General features: G+C 44.8%; 1 protein-coding gene across 2 annotated transcripts in view; it reads left to right on the forward strand.

The window, feature by feature from the left end:
- LOC126162447 (myosin heavy chain, non-muscle) overlaps positions 1-23,507 on the forward strand; it is a 266,507-nt gene that overhangs the window by 120,637 nt on the left and 122,363 nt on the right. For both annotated transcript variants that reach the window (XM_049918962.1, XM_049918961.1), the window contains exon 2: positions 21,150-21,306. In XM_049918962.1, the coding sequence (XP_049774919.1) occupies positions 21,150-21,306 (157 nt within the window). The remainder of the gene's footprint in view (positions 1-21,149; positions 21,307-23,507) is intronic.

A 23,507-nucleotide genomic window follows, 5' to 3' on the forward strand; every position in this document is an offset into this window, starting at 1 on the left:
CGTTGCGCATCTATTCGTCCGCACGACTGTTGTATCCAAGCATGCTCTACAGTGTGTCGACATGTTGCCTTGGTCTGCTTGATCACAAGATCTTTGCCCAGCCGAGCACGGATGTGAAGTTACGGAACGTCATCGGACGCCAATCCCAGCGTGGTACACTACCAGCATTAACAGTCTTCGTATTGACCGACCATGTGCAACAGGCGTGCTACTCCGTGACAAAAACTGACTTCCGGCACCTGGACAACACAACGAATGCACGTTTTCACACCTGCCGTCAACATTATGGCGGTTACACCAGTTATTAATGTACCAGCGTTTCACATTTACAACAATTTATCTAGCGCATAGATTTACCTGTGCTCTTGGAGTGTTAATGACCTATATATGTTAACTAGACAGATATATTTCCGAAATTTCTGTACTGCACTTCAATTATTTTTTGACTTTGCTATTTATTTCCGTCAGTGTAAATTCGAGAGCATCTGGGACGTGTTTTTCGAAGACAGATTTAAATAGTATTTCTGGTCCATTTGCAAGTCTGCGTCAGTCCGTTAAGGCTAGAGGTATAGTTCTTTAAGTAGCTTGTCATTTCATTGATACCCGTTTGCCAAATGTACGTAATCTTGGCAGCTGTCTTTGTCTCACGCTGCATGATGATAAGGGCTGATTTCAGCCGTAGCCCATTGCAGTTGCTTGAGCGCAAGCTGCGGTCCTTCACCGCAGGATGTCCGCCTCCGAGCATCCGCACCCGCTGCTCCGATTTGCAGTATCGCTCCTTCCTTCCTTCCTTCCTTTCTTCCTTTCTTTCTTTCCTTCCTTCCTCCCACCCTCCCTCCCTCCCACCGTTTTCACTCTTTCTCCCGAGCAGCTGGCACCAGCTGCTTTGCTGAATACAAGTGTGCACACAGGACCGGATATACAGACGGCGGTGCCCTAGTCTAGCGGCGGCCTTCCGTTCGTCCCCCTCCAAATCCTACACCATTTGTTTCTTTCCGAATTTCGACGTTTTTCGTTTCCATGGTTTGTCGTTTCGCTACAAACTTAAGATTCCTTACTACAATAAGTGTAACCGATACGAAATTTCTTAGCAGAAATCCATGGACTCTGCTGATCTATGCATAATAGGGCCCTGAGTCCGCATACAAGACAGCAACTGGTATTTATTCCGCTCATGCTCCTCTACTACCCTGAGGCAGGTCGACTTGACCACCTTGGACGCGCTGACATACAAACACGTACTCAGAACGTCGTATTATTTTTGTTAGGGACTTTTTGTCCCAGAAACAAGAACAACAAAGCTCCAATACCGCAACTCCCTAAAATGTCTTACCCATTTCCGTGATTGTAGGTACCTAATAATCCGACCCCCGAAAGGGGGGGGGGGCGGTGAGAAGTGATCCAGTGCCACATACTATAACTCGAATAAAGTAACCTTGTGATCGCACCGTGGGGTTGGCGGGGAGGGGGCAGTGGTGCCTTCGTGCAGCCAGCCTCGCTTGAGAAGGCGCTGCATGCACCTGCAAAGTTAGCAACACAGCCAGCGAGCACGTGACACTCCAGAAATATCTGAGACTGCCTGATAGCTGGCGGCTGCAACACAACACAAGTCACTGAAACGTCAGTCAGCAAGTTATTTTTACCGAAATTGGGAAGATGAGGACAGGATGTTAAACGTTTTGAAGAGAGCTTCATTAGATGTCGACTTAGGGAACTGGGCCGTAAAGGAGGAACTCGCTGCCAGTTTTATCGCTATTAACTTGATTTCGCAATGATCTTAACTAAATTTCATGAATTTCGTAGACCATTCTCCCACCAAGTGTAACACGATAGACCTCTTGCTATCGAAAACGAGTCTCGCACCTACACTTCCGAATACTGTGAGAGCATGGAGGCACTAATAATCATGCAGAAATACATGCAGATGATAGACGATTCGTGCAGGGTCTAGCAGTTGAACGTAAACAAATGTAAATTAAATCTCAAAATAGGTGAAGAAATGCACTGCTGCCAGATTACGTTTCACGACAAATCGCTGGAAAGGCATAACCACCGAAAGGTACCTACGAGTAACCATGCGGAGCTACCACGTGATGATAGGCCTTAATTGGAGGGAAAGCAGATGCCAGACTGAGATTCATTGGGAGAATGCGACCGAAGTGACACGCAAAATACCTGTAAGACAAGTTGTTGAGTATTGTGCATCAATCAGGTTGTGTTATTTGATGTGACAGAAAATCCAACGAAAACCCGCGCATTTTGTTATGAAATCGTTCGGTCTGCGCGAGAGTATTTTAGAGATGCTCAACAAACTCCGTTGGCAGACCGTACCAGAGAGATGTGCCTCGCGGAGAGATGTAATTGCGAGTGCGCACGCACCAGAAAGAGCTGGACAACATATTACTCCGTGTCCTACCTCGCTCGAAACTACTACTACCGTCAGCCCCACACCGTAAGCGGGCTTGCGAAGCATAGATGTAGGTAAGTCCATTCAAAATTTGTCTTCGTCGTCGTCAGTAACCCTCCCCTCAAACCTTAGCATTAGGGAACGAGACTACTCCGAAGGAGTTCGTTGAGATTTGTCTGAAAAGAACAATTGTATAACGGCCCGCCTTGCCCACTAGTAGGGAATGAAATATGGAGAAACGTGCCCTAGAGAAGTGAGACAGGTTTACGTGCGAGCGATCCGGCAGGCAGGCACCGGGCGGCCACGCGCGCCGTCGACCTGCCGGTGGGCAGAGCGCGCTGCTAGGCCGCCGCCGCCGGTGGTGGGCGCTCCGCGGGGAGGCGAGCGGCCGTCACCGTCTCACACCAGACGTGTCGACATCTCGCCTCTCAGTCCAGTGCTGACAAGGGCCCTTACCTACTGTCCGTCTGCGGTTCTCTTAATATTTACATGAGTTAAAGCTCGGTACCCGGGCATCAATATCCTAAAGCAGTACGACGCAATTCTCAAAAAAGCCCTCGGAAAAAATCTCTTTCGAAGATAACGTTTCCGAGCGCTGTAAGTTTAACACAATTTCAATTTATTGACGTAGCGTCTGTAACTTAGTACAAAGGAAAAAATCGCATTTTCTTACTTCTACGCGATCAGATCCAACGGACCGCGCGCTGTTAAAAGTTTCCTTCTCCGTCGTCTTCTATCCATCGTTTCAATCTGCCATCCGTCGTCATCTATCGCTGACTGTTGGAAGCCGTCACGGACGCCACCCCTTCGCCTTCCCGAGGTTTTCCTACTTGTGGGGATGAAATCTAGGAGCGTCCCTGTCAACCTGTCATTTTCCATCCGAGTCACATGTCCATCCCACTGTAGTCGCTTGCTTTTGGGGATCCCTGGTATAATGGCTTCTCGGTGTAGTTCATGTAGCTCATCGTTATACGCATTTGCGTCCACCACCGGACCAAAGACTTTCCACAGCACTTTTCTATCAAATGCGAACCGAATCTTGAAGCGTCTCGAGAGACATCGTGGCCGAAGTAGCTCTTAGACTGTAGGATTGCTTTCCTGTCTGGATCTTGCTGTTGATCTCTACTTCGCTTGACAAGTTCTCTGTGAAAAGCGCTCCCATGTATTTCAACTCGCGGACACTTGTAGGACCGATCTCCCACCCACAGTGACCGCAGTTGTCCTTATTTTGATCTTGTCGAAAAGTCACAACGAGGTATTCCGTCTTAGCTTCGTTTATTAGTAGCCCAAATTTGGCAGCGGCCATCTCCCAGGACCCTGGTCATTTGTTTCGATTCCTCTTCTGAGCTGCTCAGAAGGCAGATCTTATCTATGTAGGCTAGATACGTCCGATACTTCCCTTCGACTTTGATTCCTTCGAAGTTCTTTTTAAAAGTCTCACGTATGACCTTCTCAAGGGCAAAACTATTGCCTGAGACACGTCACAATTTGACTAATCTGTTACTCGGTTTGCCATTTTCATCTTACCACCCTCAGGCCAATCTTTACCAGGTTAACTTTGTGGGGCATCCCGAATTCTCTTAGACCAGTGAACAAACATGATCTTGCGGTGTGTGCAACCATAGGCCGCATTGAAAACAAAATATGCTGTTCTTTACCGTGTTTGTCAGTGAGCTGGCAGAGAACGAAGATACGATCTGCTGTCAACCGACCTCGCCGCAAACCTCCCTGACACTCGCCAATTACTGATTCTGCAAGGGGTTGAAGCCTACGTATGAGACTGTTAGACAAGATCTTGTAGCATACATTAAGCAGGGCGATTCGCCGATAGTTCTCACAGTTACTTTTGTCGCCCTTCTTAAAGATTGGACAGACGGAAATGTTAATTGACAGTATTGAACTATTTTTTTAAAAATACCCTCTTATTTTGTATGTTTCACATATTCTCCTAAACTATTGGGTCGATTTTAACCAAGCTTAGTACACATATTACTTAATGTCTCGAAAAAAAAAATACTGTGGGAGAAGAAACACTAACCTTCTGTTGGGGTGGGGGTGGTGGACGAGAATGGCGTGGAAGGAGATGGAAAGGCTAAGGGTGGAGGAGGAGATGGACACAGATATGGATCGGGAGGAGGAGAAAAAGATGGATATTCTCGCATTTTTACAACACGAGTCAAAATCACATTAGTAATGGAAACTTCAGACATTAACTCAAAATGTGGAGACGCCATTGCACAGAACGTAAAGACCTGATGTCTCGTAAACAAACTGGAAGAGAACCACAGTTTAAGAGCTCAGTAGACTCTAGGAGGGTGGCGTCGAACGGAGTAGTCGACCGCAGTATGGGAAGACTTAACTTGCAGCCAGACCGTCAAATTTTTCGCTTCTAATTGAAATTCACTAAATAACCTGTCCGTCTACGGTCGGAGCCCATGAAATGTAGTTGAGGCCTATTCGAAGACGAGTGACCCGTGTTCCGGAGAGATACACATTCAAAAACTGATCAATCCGTCTTGAATTAAATTTCCTGCAGTTTTTGTAAAGCACTCGGGGCGAACGAATAACTTTCTCCTAACAACGGCTCTTTCAGCAAGCTGCCCGTGTGTGCACGTACTAGGCTTGCAGTCGCGTAGCCGTCAGTCGGACACCGAGCGAGGCAGCACAGCCGCACTTGACTCACAATCCGAAGGTCCGCGCTTCAAACCCCTGCCCGGCCGGAGAGTTAAATATGTGATGTTTTCCCTAAATTGCTTAAGACAAATGTAAAGCGGTTTCCTCCTCCATTCTTCCCCGTCCAAGCTTGTGCACAGCTTCTAGTGATCTCGCCGTTGAGGCGACATTAAAATCTTATCACTAGGTCGTTAAACACGGTTGTACAGAGCACGAAGGTGCGCTAGACACTTACCTATTCTCGCACGTTTCATCTCAGTACAGCATTGTGCAGAAAGTAGCTTCCAAAAGTTTTTGAGGCGTTTTTATTTTGCTGTAATAATACAAACCGCGGAAGGCACTGGAAAATCTTGAGGTGTTGAGTCACCGAATTCCAGTTTGCCCCCCTGAAGGGCAGTCGCAATGACTTACGTGGCAACTATTAAATGTAAGTTAGCAATAAAATGCCGTGTATGTCATTCATTTAACTGTTTTGTACGTTTCACAATAGTCACGAAAAAATGCCATCGTGACAAACAAGCAAAAAAAAATTCAATTGAAAGTCGAATATGAACGCAAAACAGCGCATGCTTTCTACCTCTGTGGAAGGGCATATTGCACAGAAAACAAAGGGACAAAATAGCACATCCCTGTGCTTGTAGCCACGGATATGTAGGTGGAGCGTTGTCCGAATACCAAGCGATCTTACTTTCTGTTCGCCTGGATGACATCCTTCGTGCTGTGTCATTTAAGTTGGTTAGCAGCGGATGAATTGCTGCCATTGTGTCCGGGAGATGTTTGAGAGAGCACGCGTTCATTGTTGCGGCGGCTGCAGTCAATGCTCCGTGACCGCACAGCTCTCGTGCTTGCGCCGCGGCAGCGCGTGCCCTGCCTCGCAGGCTGTGCCAGGCCTGTGACACATGCAGCTGACATACCGTACGTGTCTCGCCTGCACATGTGAATTGGTCTCATAAACTTGCTCTCGAGCTCTGATTGCTCCCTTCGTCACTTTTCAGTGCACATTCGTGCAGTACGAATATGAAACCCTTACTTGTCTCTCCTTTCCGTTGATCTTCTGACGATTAAAACAAGCGTCGCGCTGTGATTCGAACGTGGACTTTTGTCGCCAGCAAAAGCGTTCTTTCATCAAGCAACACAGACAAGCCTCGCTTCTCGCTTGAAATTTGTCTCCCGGTACTTTTTTCATACTTGAAAAATCCTCCAGATGCTCATTCGTACCTTGGTCCTACACACAGCTTCAATCGGAGAACTTTAAGCTTCACTGTGAAAGACTCGTCGAGGGACTATTTTACCGAAACTGTAGTACATTCATACACTTGCACCTAGTACAAATACTTACAAGCGCGCAAACATTGGTCTTCTTCAACCTCCAAATATGCTCTACAGAACATAGGCATCTTCCGAAGCGTTTCGTGTCGATCTTTGCCGAGCGGTTTGGATCCAGTTTTCTAGAGCTTGGCGTTGGATGTCGTCTCTCCATCTCGCCAGAGGACCTCCGACATTTCTCTTTGACTCCCTCGGACGACACTAGATCAGTGTTTTGGCCCGTTCGTGGCCACGTGTCCTTCCCAACGCCACTTCAGTCTCGCTATCCTCTCGACAGCATATATCCCCGCTCTTCTCCTTATCTCTGTTCTTGATCCTGCCTCTCTCTCACCATGCATAGCTCTTTCTGTTGCCCTATGACAGATGAGGGGTTGATTTACGCTGCTTGTTGTAAAGTGTCATTGTTTAGAGGACGTATGCTGTTACTAGCAGGATGCGTGTGCCAGCCCACAAGCATTCCTTTGTAAATTTATGGGGATAGTACGTGTGCGAAGAAAGTGACTAAGTTTCCCTAGTGACCGCCAGGTGAGGCTAAATCGCCGGATGGCCTCTACTGTTTGGTTATCCTTTCCAAATTGGGTTTTATCTCCCTATTTCCTAGATGAATAAATGTACTCATTTATTAATCAAAATATCCATGGGTGTACTGCCGGTCTACAGTGTCCAACGGGCACAATATTTCGGCGATCATACATGTCACCGTCATCAGGTGAACTAACGGACTGAGCTCCTGTGAACGTGCCGGCACGGAGATCCGTACGCCATGGCTGCTCAGAGGGAACTGGGTTCGGTCCCTCTGAGCAGCCATAGCGTACGTATCTCCGTGCCGGCACGTTCACAGGAGCTCAGTCCATCAGTTCACCTGATGATGGCGACATGTATGATCGCCGAAATATTGTGCCCGTTGGAACACTGTAGACCGGCAGTACATCCGTGGATATTTTGATTATCAAATGCGCCAGGAGAAACTCAAGAATTACTCATTTATTGCTTCCGCAGCAGGGTTTTAGATGAAGACCATTTATGTCAGTAAATCCACTGACGAGCCAAAACATTATTGCCACTGCCCACCACGAGGCCGAACGCCTCCTGGTGGTGTTGCGGGCACTTACGCAGTAAGGAATGAATGTAAACGGAAGAGAGACGAATGGGCAGACATTACAGCGAAGATACGGGCTACAGATTCGGAAATCCTCTGGTATAAGCGGTTTTGAGAAAGGGCACATTGTTGTGGCGCTACGACTGGAAACGAAGAATCTCTGAACCGGCGAAGCTGGTCGGCTGTCTGCGTACTACTGTCGTGAGAGCCTGTGGAAAGTGGCTGAAGGACGGTGAAACGACGAATAGAGCGTGTGATACGGGACGTTAGTCTTATCACAAAACGTAACTGTCTGAGGGTAGAGTACAAAGGGTACTACGAAAGTTTTGCAATACGAGGCAACAGTAGATCTACATCTACATTTATACTCCGCAAGCCACCCAACGGTGTGTGGCGGAGGGCACTTTACGTGCCACTGTCATTACCTCCCTTTCCTGTTAAAGTCGCGTATGGTTCGCGGGAAGAACGACTGTCTGAAAGCCTCCGTGCGCGCTCTAATCTCTCTTGTTTTACATTCGTGATCTCCTCGGGAGGTATAAGTACGGGGAAGCAATATATTCGATACCTCATCCAGAAACGCACCCTCACGAAACCTGGCGAGCAAGCTACTCCGCGATGCAGAGCGCCTCTCTTGCAGAGTCTGCCACTTGAGTTTGTTAAACATCTCCGTAATGCTATCACGGTTACCAAATAACCCTGTGACGAAACGCGCCGCTCTTCTTTGAATCTTCTCTATCTCCTCCGTCAACCCGATCTGGTACGGATCCCACACTGATGAGCAATACTCAAGTATAGGTCGAACGAGTGTTTTCTAAGCCACCTCCTGTGTTGATGGACTACATTTTCTAAGGACTGTCCCAATGAATCTCAACCTGGTACCCGCCTTACCAACAATTAATTTGATATGATCATTCCACTTCAAATCGTTCCGCACGCATACTCCCAGATTTTTACAGAAGTAACTGCTACCAGTGTTTGTTCCGCTATCATATAATCATACAATAAAGGATCCTTCTTTCTATGTATTCGCAATACATTACATTTGTCTATGTTAAGGGTCAGTTGCCACTCCCTGCACCAAGTGCCTATCCGCTGCAGATCTTCCTGCATTTCGCTACAATTTTCTAATGCTGCAACTTCTCTGTATACAACAACATCATCCGCGAAAAGCCGCATGCAACTTCCGACACTATCTACTAGGTCATTTATATATATTGTGAAAAGCAATGGTCCCATAACACTCCGCTGTGGCACGCCAGAGGTTACTTTGTCTGTAGACGTCTCTCCATTGATAACAACATGCTGTGTTCTGTTTGCTAAAAACTCTTCAATCCAGCCACACAGCTGGTCTGATATTCCGTAGGCTCTTACTTTATCAGGCGACAGTGCGGAACTGTATCGAACGCCTTCCGGAAGTCAAGGAAAATAGGATCTACCTGGGAGCCTGTATCTAATATTTTCTGGGTTTCATGAACAAATAAAGCGAGTTGGGTAATAGATTCTGGGTTTCCAAAAACGACATGATACTCGAGCAAAAAACATGTTCAGTAAATCACAGTAGGCCGATTCCTGCTGTCTTCTGAGGACAATTCGTACTTGAATCGCAGCCGCTATGCCAAGTCTGTGGGCGCAGTCGTTCACTAGTAGGGTTAGTTTGAAGTACTTTCTATGGCATCGTAGTCACGAAGTGAGAGTCGGGCAGTTTTGCGGTACAACTTCGTGCTTGGTTTGAACGTAGACCAGTGCTTTGAAGAAATGACGATTGCACTCGATGATGTGTGTCCACATCATACAACTGTATTCAGGTGGTGCAGAGAATTCCAAAGAGGAAATTTCACTCTGGAGGACGCTGAGAGGACGGGAAGGCCACGAACATAAGTTACGAAGGAAAACATTGATACTGTGAGGAAAATGCAAGACGAAGACAGGCGAGTGATCTATAAGCAGATAGAGGATACCTTACAGCTAAATGCACCAGAAATTCGTTCAATTCTGCATAATTATTTGCAAGTAAACAAAACTCTTGTCTTCGGGTGCCGCATAGATTGACGGTAGAGAAGATAACTCTACGTGTGATTTGGTGCCAGGAGATGTTACAGAAGTTTTCTAAGGGAAAACTCAGTATGTGAATAACATCGTGACAGATGACGACACACCCGTAGCTGTCAGAAAATCCCGATCAGTAAAGAAGAAGATGATACCTGTCTTTTTTTCCAAATCGAGTGGAACTCTGGAGCGTGTTTTGGGCACACAGAAGACAGTCACAGCTAAGTTGTACACTGAGCAGTACTTGCCCAAAGTCTGAAAAGGAATGCAGTTGTCAAGTGATGAGGACCTCTTGAGGGCTTGGGACAACGCGTGTGCCTTACTCCCTACAGAAACTTGGGAGAACTGGTTTAGGAACTGGTTTCGGAGGATGGTTTAAGGAGCATGATAGTGAAATCACAGTAATCTCTTACTCAGCGAATGCCGCTGATCTTTATCCAAGGGAACACGCATCGGGCGGCAGCTGCATGCTTTTCAGGAATTTAGTGACCTTTGAGTAGACATTTGGTACCACATACTTCTAGAAACCTCTCGAGGACTCGTAGAAGCCACGCCAAGGAGAATAGCTGCTGTACTGCATTTGAAAAGTGGACCAGCACGCTGTTAAACAGGTGCTCATAATGTCTTCGCTCTTCGGTGTATACAGACATTAAAATTACTACATGTCAGCCTTTGAACGCAGCTCTCCAGTATAAAACAACTCAAATGACAAGAAGGTACGAATATCAAGGTCTCTTCTCTATTTTATTACACCACTTGTCGCGGTTAGGAAATCTTCGAAAAGATCCTTGTACGCACGTGCGGGACATGCTGATACAACATTAGCAACTGCGTCTCGTCCGCACCAATCACACGATGGTGATGATTTATCCCACTTGTAGAGAGAGTCAGCACGCTTTCCATAGCCAGTTCGGAAGCGGTTCAGGGTAGTGCAAATTGCTGATCAAATCAAAGGGGTCTCTTCTTGATGTGGGGTACTGTCAAGCATTGTGGAGGACAGTTTTGTTGCAGCGGAGTTTCCATTGCCGATGGTATTGAATTCAATTTCAGGGAGAGTCCTGGCTGTGATACGAATGAGATCTTGATCTTAATCTTCTTCGGTTCGCAGGGAATACATCGTTCAATATTGGAAGGTGGGGGTTATCAGCGATCTGTGGCTGTTCGCGCCGTGATATTCCGTCTGCGACACGTGTCATCTGGATGTTGCTAAAGAACAGTCACTTCAAGGCAAATATCTAAAGCTGAGAAGCAGAGACAGCCAGTAATCTTAGGCATTCTGGTTGAAATGAATTTGTCGTAAGACAACAGCTCAAATTCTTCTCAGAACTTCCGGCTGTAAACTTTAGAGACTATAATATTGACAGGGCTCATGACCTTGGTATTTTGAAGGTTAATTTTGAGGCCTACAGGTTGGGAAGTATCTTCGCAAATGATATCCTCTATAGCAGCGACATGGACGAATTGTTAAGTGATCCGAGAATTCAAAAGTAAAGATGGTCGAGACGTTTTCCATGATGATACGTTTCTGTCTGCACAATGGACCCTTGAACACATTCTCGAGAGCCAGTGTGAATAAATTGGGTGAGACAGTGTCGCCTTATGTTACGCCTCTTCTCACGGAAACCTTTCCAGTGATTCAGCGCTCCTTAATTTTACATGTTGAGAGGCTGAGAGTAAATGTAACGAACTGAGTTGGTAAGTCAACGCCCAAGTTTCGAGCTAGTCGAACACCTGCCGGCAGTGTGTGAAGGTCATGTGAAATGGGATGTTATACTCCGTACAGTTCTCTACCAGTGCGCATGCTGCTTGTGTACGATCAGTTGCACGGAGACTTTATTTTTTATTTTTTTTAATCCCGCCTGTTCGACTGGCTGGTGAAAGACAAATTTCTGACATACGTGGTTCGTAATGATTTTTGTGACATAGGTGGCTCGCTCGTTTGTCAGGAGTTTCTAAAATATGCGTAGGGCTAACAGGCGTGCAATTCTCGCCGTTGTTGACGTAGTTGTATTTTGGTAGTTTCCGTGCGTGAGTAGATGTTTGTAGAAACTGGGAGCGGGCATCAGGATTTTAAAACTCCATACTTTTAGTTTCCGGGAAACGTACGCAACGCGGGAAGACACGGCGGCCGCAAGGCGGCTTTGGTAAACAGATAACAACGCCGGCCACACCGTCACATCCTGTCGGGTCGGGCGCGGTTCCGTCCAGCGCCGTACCGTGCTCTGTCACAGATAGCTGCGCCCTTTTTTATCTCACTGACGCTGCTAACACACCCATAATATTTCAGAACAACCTCAAATAATAATGCAGCTTGATGCCAAAAACAAACTTCCTGCAAGTAATTTAATGACCCGAGCATTAAAAAAAAATTCTAAAGGTTCAAAACATCGAAATCGAACAATTGTTTTGCTAAAGGCCACTGATCACGTGACCCACATACACATACATACTCGCAAGACAACATACGGTACATGGCGGGCAAATATCTAAAGCTGAGAAGCAGAGGCAGCCAGTAATCTTAGACATTCTGGTTGAAACGAATTTGTCGTAAGAAAACGACTCAAAAAATTCTTCTCAGAACTTCCAGCTGTAAGGAAGGAGAAACGAGTGACGGTGCTGAAGCGAAAGGTGATGAAACAAAAAAGCAAAACGTTAAAGATGGTGGAGAAATACGATGCTGAGCGAAATGGAATTGAAAAGGAAGTAGCAGCCAAGTTCACACAATAGTTATATCATTCACAATAAGGATAAATACATTATTATGCTTACGAAAAAGTGAAGCATTAGAATTAAAGCGACCGGTGGTTTATTCAGACCAGTCGTAGTCATTCCCTTCCCTTTCCTGCTCTACTCGCAAATAGAGGAAGGGGAAAGACGAGTCTGTACTCCTCGTATGAGCCCTAATTTCTCTTGTATGTACACAATACAAACTTGCACATAACGCGATTGTAATGGATTCGGTTTTACAGGAATCTCAGTTGGAGGCTGCACAATTGTTTTGTAAATTTCGGAATCGGAGGCGGAGGTAGCAGTTGACATCGTAGATGTAATGGAAATAAAAGTTAAAGCTTGAAGCATCAGACCTGCAACGAATGAAACGGGAAGTCTTTTGAAAGACAATCATCTCTCAAATCAAATGTTCTTTTCATCATACATTTTTGCAATTCAGGTTCTAAGCGTCTTGTATCTCGAGTATTGTAGTGGCCGCTGAATTAACACTTTTCTCATGTACTTGGTTGCCTACATTCTTCGTATTCACGAGCGTGTAAAGATTTTGAATATCCATTTTAAAAAGGATTTTGTCATTATTTTCGTAAATATCTTTGTCCGAAAATGTTACACTTCTCGACTTCTTGATTCGCTACGTTTTTTTATGTATTTTAAGGCTTCTGGAACCGCTGACAATTGCAGATCGCCTCATTCATAGAATAATTGAACATCAAATGAAGCACAGCATTTATTTAAAGAGTGTTCCTACCTGTAGCCGTCACCTGAATATGGTTTCTTGGGTGTTTCCAGTTTCTCTTTAACAGAAGGGCTTAGGAAATCCCTACAATCCTTCCACGGTGAACGTATTTCAGGTGCGTTGTTCGCTAATGGTGGACCGAGGCAGCTCAGGAGGTAGCAGCGTCCCTATAAAGCCCAGCGTATACGGGTGGCAACGCTGCTGCTGTTAAAAATTTGATTTTGGAAATTTGGAATTAAAATTATGAACCTTCAGCTACGGCGAAGCTTCTGCTGGACAACTACTGAAGGCGGAGAAAGAGGTGAAATTTCAGTCGGAAGTGTAGACTTCTCCGAGTAGCAGGCAAGGTTCCTTTTTCACCCCTAGCATGTAGGAATCCTCTAAGTATTATTCGACGTAGCAAACGTAAACTCGGCAGTCGTGAAAGCAAACTTGGTAACGTGCTAGGTACACTCGCGTTCCGGCTCACGGAGTAGTGCGCGTTGCGTTGCAGTACAAGCATGGAAAATGATGGCGGAAAAGTCTTTCCGGGCAACCGAGACAAGTTGCTGTTAACGTAATTAAGTTTATTGGCGACGAGAAGGAGAAACGAGTGACGGTATTGAAGCGGAAGGTGATGAAACAAAAAGGTATAACGTTAAAGATGGTGGAGAAATACCATGCTGAGCGAAATGGAATTCAAAAGGAAGCAGCAGCCAAGTTCACGCAGTAGTTACATCATTGACAATATGGATAAATACATTATTATGCTTGAATTTCTGCGGTATTATGATCATAAAGGATACACCAACTTTGCTAAAACTTCGTAGCTTTTTCGCACGTTAATGGATTTCAAGTCTAGAAAGGCAAGTCTGACAAACATTGGTATGTGAATGAGCTTTGGTTTTAAAAGGCCCCAGAATGAGAGTCATCGCGCGTGCGAATGACGCCACAGAATTTCAAAAAGGGGCATACAACGTCAAATTGTTACGAAAAAGTGAAGCATTAGAATTAAAGCGACCTTTGGTTTATTCAGACCAGTCGTGAGTTCATTTACATCCATTCTCCTCATGCCACCTTATGATGTGTTGCGGAGGATGTTTCGTGCGCCCCTGTCACTTCCCCATATGCTGTCCTAATCGCAAATGGTGGGCGCGTCGGACGTTTGTTGCTATGCCTTCGTATTAACTTGTCTGAATTTTAGAGAAACTAAAAGTCGACAGATCACGTTACAACCTATTGTCTACCAAAATTGTATCCACGACACTGCCTTAGTTTCAGTAGTATAACATTGACTCTTGTAAGTTCATATTTTCATATTTATTAGTAACAGCCACTCATACCGTTGCAGATGACTTCCTGTATGCAAAAAAAGACAAACACAGAAACAATGCAGTTTCTCAAAAGTGGAAAGGTGTTCTAAAATTATTCGTACAATACAGTATCTGGTAGGAAACAATACACACGTAATAACATTTTTGTAACGTTGCATGTTTTACAATAAAGAAATCCACTGATGATGGCTAGATTTTGATTGAGACTAGTTAGGGAAAGGAAGTAGACAGGCAGACCCACTCTCTCACATTGTTTTACGCGGACAAACAGAAGAGTTTTCAAGTTAAAGTGATTGATTCGTGGTATGTCTTGGAAAAATATTTTGCTTGACTCTTCTAAGAACACACTTTCTGGGAATTTGAGCAGTAAACCAGTAATATACAAAGTCTTTCTCATAGCACCTGTCAACTGGGTGGGATGAGCATGTCCGTGGCACTTTCGCATTTACTAAGTGACCAGTCACGAAACACACTGCTCTTCCAGTCTACCTTGTAGACGTTCCAGACAGAGGACCAGTACTGTGATATTGGTTGAACGAGGGTTTCGTAGGCTACCTTCTTCGTGGTCAATTACATTTCCCGAGGATTCGTCCAGCGCATCTGGATCTGTTAGTCTTTGCTATAACTACTGTTACGTGCCATTCTACTTCAGGTCGCTCCCAGCTATTTGACAGACGCGTCTTTTTCCTATGATTGTTCGACAGTCGTGTATTCAAACAATAACAGGTCTTTCCATTTTAGATCTGTGAATGTTACATTTGTTTAAACTGAAAGTAAACTACCAATCTCTGCATCGAGGACCCCATGTTCTATCCAGATGAGTTGCAAGCTAGAATATCGTAGCGAAAAACTGGATTATCAGTAAACAGCTTCTTGAAGCTGTCGAAATTACTCACTAGGTCACATTGAACTATGAATAAATGTTGGCAAAGTGACATAGTGCGAGGAGTATTGTCAGCCGAAAGTGCTGGTCTGCAATCGTTGGGCTAAGTAGGGCGTGGACGCATGGGAGTGTAGTGCGTTAAGAGCCTCGCCTGTAAACACGGCGGTACTATCAACCTGACCTAGTCTGCAGTTCGCCTCGCCGCATAATAATGAAGTTATATAAAATAGAGCGGTTAGTATGGTAAGAAGAGGGCGGTTGATATTCCGAGACAGCTTTTAAGTGAGATGTCGGCTGACGCTGAGTAATGAGATTTAGTGGGATGAAATCTGGCGGCCGGCCACGGTGTCTGTGTCACGAGTGAGCAGCCGGAACGCGGGTTTCTGCATTCCGCTGGCCAGCGCAGTGGTCGCTTCAACAAGGGCTGAGGCGGGGGCGGGTTTTAATATCTGCTGGCCAGAGCCTCTGCCCGCAGCTCAACGCCAGCCGTATTGAGCCGGTCGCTGCTCGCCTCCCTCCCCCCCCCCCCCCTCCCCGGCGCACCCTTTCCTCCACAATCCAATGCGAACTCCCGGCCGCCGGCGTATTTCCTCTTCTTTCCTCGCCGATGGGAAAAAACATCTGCTGCATGCGTACGGCCCTTACTTGCACTCGCAGTCTGCAGCTTAAGAAGCAGGAGACGTTCCCGAGAACACTTCTTGGACGGTGGCACCATATGAACGCGCGTTATTCCTGTAGTAGCTTCAGTCCTCCAGTAGGACACTCACGAAATGATGACACCTAGTAAAGAGGAGTCTGCCCGTACTCGTCGTCACCGATTCGTCCAAATTTTGGTATATGCAGGGCTTGGGTAGAAATGAAATTGACGAAATTGGACGCTCCAGATCGCCAGTCGATAAGGAAAAAAGCTTTTTTTTCGCTGGTCCAGCGAGATGTGTGCCATTTATCGTAGGAGAGTTTCCAGGCGGTGGTTGACGCAGCGGAAAGAGTGCAGAACGGTAATCAGAGGGGCTTGGAGTCGAATCTCTTAGGAAGCTTTTTTCAGTTTTTACTTTACTTATACTGCAAATAAACCGAAATGCCCAATATATTGTTAATATTAATATTTTCATCAAAGGCGTGAAGAGGAATGGCAAAGAAAAATTGGGTATTGTACGGTGTACACGAGTACTCCGTACATAAAGTTTGAGGTTCTTTTTTTTTTTTTTTTTTCTTCATGAAGCTGCCGAGGACTGCTCGAAGGTGAAAATAGAACAGACGGAAATCCTGTACGCTTTAGTTACAATCTGTTCTTGGAAAAACTTATTTGCAGAGTTCTCGCGGACGCTGAAATAGTCCTTTCTTGGAAATTATTTGCAATCCGAAATTTTCTGTTGCTCTCATTTTCACACCTTTTGTGAAGATAGTGATAGGTAAACACAATACATTTCAGTTTATTTGCAATGTAAGAAATGTAAAAATTGAAAATAAAACTTTACGCATATGTACTCTCTCGCCGCCGTGCGGCCCACCGGCAGGTCATAGGAACCTACGAGATACCTTGCGAAGTTCTGCTTACGTAGCAGTAAGAACCACTATTAAGTTAGCAAACTTTAAATATATTACAGCCCCTACGTACCTGTTCGGCAAGGTGTCAATGAAAGAGGACACTAATTGCAACGCGTACGGAGGCATGTGAGTGTTAGTTCTTACCGAAGGGAACGGGAAGGAACCTTAATGTGTGGTACCATCTGCTCTTCACAGTGCTTCGCAGTAGGGATGGGAAGAACTACTGGTTAAAACTGATACCGGTATTTTAGTTCTGAATAGCAGGTTACGACAGGTGTTAGGCTTTTACCCCGTTTTTAGTAAAAAAATAAGTATCAGTTAGCCATAGCAGCAGTGCCAAAATTTTTGGTTTTTAAATAAACCTTTTTTAAAAAAGAGTAATTTTTATTTGTAAAATTTGCATTTCTTTGAGATACAGCATTATTACAGAAAATGCTAAAAGCGAGCAGTGCTATTTTAATAACAACGCCGACAGAAACGAGCAACAAACATATCGCATAAGAATTGTACAGCATTGCTGAGACATTAATGTACCTGTTACCATGTGGCGTGACATATTAAACGGTATGCATGTACGAGCCTTGTGTAAGACTTGTCACATCTAGTGTATATCGTAGTTTCACGCTGTCGTCGTCGGACATTATTTCTATTGCAGAACGGCACCATCCCTAGTCTGGAAGTATTATGCTAACTGCGGCACCAACGAAGTACAATGCTGCATCGGCTTTAAAAGATCAGGAACAGGACGAGCCACAGCAAGGAGAAAACTTGTAACTCGACTGTTGAGCTTGAAAGCAGCTAATGTTGCTTGTATCTACGTAATATGCCTTTATCTGCTTGTAAGCCTTGATTGGAAACGGACAAATTAATATGAAAAAACAGTGTTCATCGACTTCAGTTTACACCATGTAGCACTGACTATGATCCTCGTTGACATGATTTTTGAGCGAGTTAAAAAAAATTAGAATCAGTAGGAGAGTAATGCTGATTCTTTTATTTTTATTTTATTTTTTATTTATTTTTTGTAGTATTCAGCCACTTATCGCTTTTCGAGAAAAAACGCAAACAGTGGACGGAGAAGTTTTCTTTTGTTTGCGTATTTAATTTATTATTTTGATTCTATGTATTTTAAAACTGAGGTAGTCAAATTTTTTCAATTTCTTGTTCGACTTATATCTTTATTACAGAAAATAATACGAATAAAACTCCGAAAATAGGTTATTTCAGATACCGCTTATTTTGAGCAGTTTTTACACTCAGATTAAACCGGTATTGGAAAAAACCGAGATAACCCAGAACTGGTCGTTTCAGCAATAACCGCCACCCCTGGTTCGCAGATTGTGGATGTGCATGTACCGGGTGATCAAAAAGTCAGTATAAATTTGAAAACTTAATAAACCGCGGAATAATGTAGGTAGAGAGGTAAAAATTGACACATGCTTGGAATGACATGGGGTTTTATTAGAACCGAAAAAAAAACAAAGGCCACAAAATGTCCGACAGATTGCGTCGTTTGGTGATCATCGTGTGCTCAGCCGCCAATTCCGTCATGCTTGGCCTCCCAGGTCCTCAGACCTCAGTCCGTGCGATTATGGGCTTTGGGGTTACCTGAAGTCGCAAGTGTATCGTGATATACCGACATCTCTAGGGATGCTGAAAGACAACATCCGACGCCAATGCCTCACCATAACTCTGGACATGCTTCACAGTGTTGTTCACAAAATTATTCCTAGACTACAGCTATTGTTGAGGAATGGTGGTGGACATATTGAGCATTTCCTGTAAAGAACATCATCTTTGCTTTGTCTTACTTTGTTATGCTAATTATTGCTATTCTGATCAGATGAAGCGTCATCTGTCGGACATTTTTGAACTTTTGTATTTGTTTTGGTTCTAATAAAACTCATGTCATTCCAAGCATGTGTGTCAATTTGTACCTCTCTATCTACATTATTCCGTGATTTATTCAGTTTTCAAATTTATACTGACTTTTTGATCACTCGGTATATGTAGCCTGCCTGACTGATGTTACTTCTGCCTACTGGAACACACACAATCTTGTCGGTTTAACCGAATAGTTCTGTGTATATTCGTCTTCAGCCAGTAGAAGTGGAAAGTTACGGGCCTCGTTATTCTCGGACGAGCATCGTTTGAATAAAACAGGCCTCCAAGATCCAGACGGTCGCCAATGGAGCTGTAGCGGCGCGGCGGCGGGCAGTGAAAGCGCACAGGATCCGCGCTATCAATCAGCCCTCCTCCCGCTGGGCTATCGCCGCGTTTGATCTTTCTGGGGCTTTTTGCCCGCCAAACAGTAACGCTTTCCAGTTAATTGGTGGGCGTAAATCTCGGTAATGACGGTCATTAACGGCGCGCCATATGAGGACTGGCGCCAGACGCCGGCACACGGCGGCCTAGTTTCGCAGGCGCCACGCACGCCGCAGAACTAACGCCAAACGCAGCACTGGCCGAAACACGTCCCTCCACCTTCTGCTTCATCTCTACGTAACTACTACACGCAGCATCCTACGTAGTCTATTTCGCTTCCTCTATAATGTGGTGTCAGATGATCATCGCTGTTTCATTATTGACACGGAAACCTTTGAAATGTGTGAATGTTAAAGGCAAAAGCCAGGCTGCTAATCAACACTGTCAACGATTTTAGTGCCATTTAAACGAATCTTTTTCTGCGCAGGAAAGTACGTTGCAAGTAGTAAAGCAAAGCCAATAGTTAGTATGTTGACTGTCGAAATGCCCGACATGCAGCCCATACAGACTGGAGATTAGCATCATAAAAAAAATCAGAAAATAACTTATTACTAACTAAACATGTTACCCTGTTAGCCATATCAACTGCGATCGATCCTGCCTCCAAGAACCTATATTGTGAAGATGCTTCAGCATGTTCGAAGGTATTTGAAACCGTCAAGGATTTGTTTGAGGCTCTTCAGACCAGCGTCAGTGAGGATGTACAACACGTTGTTACATTACGGGGGAAACAGCTAAACCAAATTCGATTTATAGAGTGAACGTTACGAAATGGCACAAGAAAAGAATAATTTGCAAACAATAATAGAAGCGGATCTTTAATTATAGATCAGTGAAAATCTGAAAGATCGACTTCTATGTCTTCCAACTACTATTATCGAACCAAATTATCGGTACTGCTAGTAAGAACCTACAAAAATTACTCCTAAATGATGTAGCCACAACGTCAGCTTCTGAACGACTTCTCAAAAGCAGGCGATAACAACTCTATACGTTCAAAGTAGTAAAGGAGTTTTGCTATTTGGGGAGCAAAATAACTGATGATGGTCGAAGTAGAGACGATATAAAATGTAGACTGGCAATGGCAAGGAAAGCGTTTCTCAAGAAGAGAAATTTGTTAACATCGAGTATAGATTTAAGTGTCAGGAAGTCGTTTCTGAAAGTATTTGTATGGAGTGTAGCCATGTATGGAAGTGAAACGTCGACGATAAATAGTGAAGCTTTCGAAATGGGGTGCTACAGAAGAATGCTGAAGATTAGATTGGTAGATCACATAACTAATGAGGAAGTATTGAATAGGATTGGGAGAAGAGAAATTTGTGGCACAGCTTGACTAGAAGAAGGGATCGGTTGGTAGGACATATTCTGAGGCATAAAGGGATCACCAATTTAGTATTGGAGGGCAGCTCCGAGGGTAAAAATCGTAGAGGGAGACCAAGAGATGGATACACTAAACATATTCAGAAGGATGTAGGTTGCAGTAGTTACTGGGAGACGAAGCAGCAGCTTGCACAGGATAGAGTAGCATGGAGAGCTGCATCAAACCAGTCTCTGGACTGAAGCCAACAACTACTACTACTCTATAGCGTGAAGGAGAAACATCTCACAGAATTAGTTTCCCCCATGTGAGTAGACAAAACTTTAGATGTAATGTTAAATATTTTTATCTTTACTGATAAATGAAAGAAATTTTTGGCAGCGAGGTATTCCACTTTCTCTCTTTGGACGAAACACACGCAGCACCATTACTTCAAAAGGTCGTGTGAATCAAGGTTTTCTTAGGCAGTGTCGATGTTTAAGATCTTACGGAACAGACATTACAATAATAAAAGCAACGTTTCATTGGCATCGACGGCGTATTTGTGCGAGGTGTACCCTAGTATACGAGGTTCCATTCCCGTTATCAGCATTGAGCACGACGCAGAAAACATAGGAGCCTACAGTGCGATTCCTGCATTGTGCTTTTAGGCGTGGGGAAAGGGGGTGGCGGTGGTCTGCTCATACTAACGAGGAGCTAGGAGTGAAGTTGAGCGAGGGGTGCCCTCGCTGTATAATTTACCATGGTAAGTCGCAGCCGCTGCCAGCGCAATGCCATGGGGTAATGGCTCTGATGGTTGTTGCAGACGTATTCGGGACTGTTCTGCGTGGTGGTGAACCCGTACAAGAAGCTGCCGATCTACACGGAGAAGATAATGGAACGCTACAAGGGCATCAAGAGGCACGAGGTGCCGCCACACGTGTTCGCCATCACTGACACCGCCTACCGCTCCATGCTGCAGGGTGAGTACGCGCCGCATGCGGCGACCGTACGGCAAACTAAACTTCCCCATACCTGTTGGCTCCACCTCAGGACTAGCTGAATGACGAGTGCGAAAGTGGGCGTATACTCGGCTAAGAACGGTACTTGACATGAATATCCGACATTAGAACAACGCGCTTGCCTATTTAATGACTGCTAATCGTGACAGTATTGCTTCCTTTCTAACTACTGAGTACGTCAAATTGCCTTTGTGGTGAGATTCGTTTCTAACGAAACACAGCTCGAATTCCATCTTTGAAAACCGACAATTGAATTAGTCACGGAAAGAATACTGAGTTTTGTGATGTGGAGGAGCCTGCAGACCCTGATAATAAAGTTGTATTTGTCATCCTGGTTAAATTATAAAACTTTCGGTATTGTCCATAGAACGAGGGGGAATAGGCAAGACAACGTCAGTGGAAGTAAAGAAAAAAAAGTGTGGCTACTTGCACACTGGTCTGTTGCGATTCACCCTTACCTTTCCTCTGTTGATTGGTAATACCAGCGTGACGTTACACTTAACTTTCGAGCAGTCTACACGCTTGGCACTTCGCAGGATGTCAAAGGCATGCAGCACCAAACCACAAGGGCCGTACAATAAGAGTAATTTGTGTTTACTTATTTGAAGGTATCGAGTACATCAAAAGTAAAAGTAATCCCATACTCACGGAATGAGCATAGGGAAGCAGATACAGGAATCCTGAATCGCCATTCTTGGCTAGGTGCTAGTGGAGGTGGTTTGCTGTTGTCTTCCTCCATCTTGTTATAAAATGTAGAGGGTGTATCCGTGTCGCGTGGATGACTGTGATGACAGCTTTTACAGTGTAGTGTTGGGTTTGTGTTGTTACGGATGAAGGGAAGGGAAGGGAGGGGACGAAACTCGATGCTGACACACAGGCCACTGCCCTCGAATAGCACCAAGTGGGCCGCCCAGCTTAATCAAGTGTTACGTGCCCTCACTTTGAGGCACTGGGGAGAGGTTTGGAATTTAATCCAGGACATTACCGCAAAGACTGGGGCTCAGGGCTTCACGCCATCAACCCTCTTCCCCTTACCGGCCAAATACTAGCAGTGAAAATTTCATTCACCAACAGGATTCGAACCGACTCGAGAGTCGCATTTGCGTACTGCTGTTGCAATTTTTGCAACCTGGCCACGGAGGCGTATACAGAGTATGTGCTCCAATTCCTTAATGGTAATTGGTTAATTCATTCACGTTCACTCGAAGATCGTCCCAAAGTTCTTAAAACTAATATTACTCTGTTGTAAGCTGCATTTTATACCAACGATTTGGTTGCTCTATTCGTGTCCGATAATGAGTCGCTGAGAAATAGCTTCCTGGAGCGTATTGCGTAGCTATATGGCAACTGGTGCGTTTGCGGCTATACACTTCCTTCTCGATGACCGAACGTGACACTCCAACAACTGCCCAACTGACGATCTGGGAATTCAGTGAAGTTACTGTACCGGGAAAATGCTGTACATAAATCGTAAAAATTCTGCTATTGACATCCACGAACTCTTCAGTGAATGGGAGTCCTATAGCGAAATCCAAATGCGGAGACGTAGCGCAGTCTTTCGGCTTAAGACCACAGATAAGCGGACGCTGTTTAAGAACTATGAAGCCTACTGCAGCTAAATAATCACGAAAAACTAGCCGATGACGATTTTAGTGGTAAACTTTCGGACCCTTACACTCTGTTTTAATACCTGGTGGTAACAGATATGACACAGTATGTAATAGAATGAGCACGTGTAATCAGTAAGAGGTGGCGAATGGAGAGCAGATTTAAGGGACGAATTCAAGGAATCTACAGCGCATCTGCTGGTACAACCAACTCTAGAGTACTGCTCCATTGTTTGGAAACGTAATAAAGTTGGTCTGACAGCTGACGCAGAAAAAAGAAAATAAGATACGCGCTGTCGGTCGTAAAAGATCTGTGCGGTGGCCCATATGGAAGTGTCTTACATACGTTCATGAAACTGAAACGAGGTTGGTTGGAAGGAACTCGGGGTTCTTCGAAACACTGTTTAATTTTATAGAACCAATATTGAAGGCAAATATTACAACGTGGGTTGCTCAAGACAAATGTACGTGTGTGTCAGGGTTCTGTGCTGAAACAGTTAATTGTTGGATTTCGACTTTGGACGGATAGTTTCGAGTGCCTCTGTGGCGCGATTG

This window comes from Schistocerca cancellata, chromosome 2 (genome assembly GCF_023864275.1).
Source record: "Schistocerca cancellata isolate TAMUIC-IGC-003103 chromosome 2, iqSchCanc2.1, whole genome shotgun sequence".
Classification (NCBI taxonomy): Eukaryota; Metazoa; Arthropoda; class Insecta; order Orthoptera; family Acrididae; genus Schistocerca; species Schistocerca cancellata.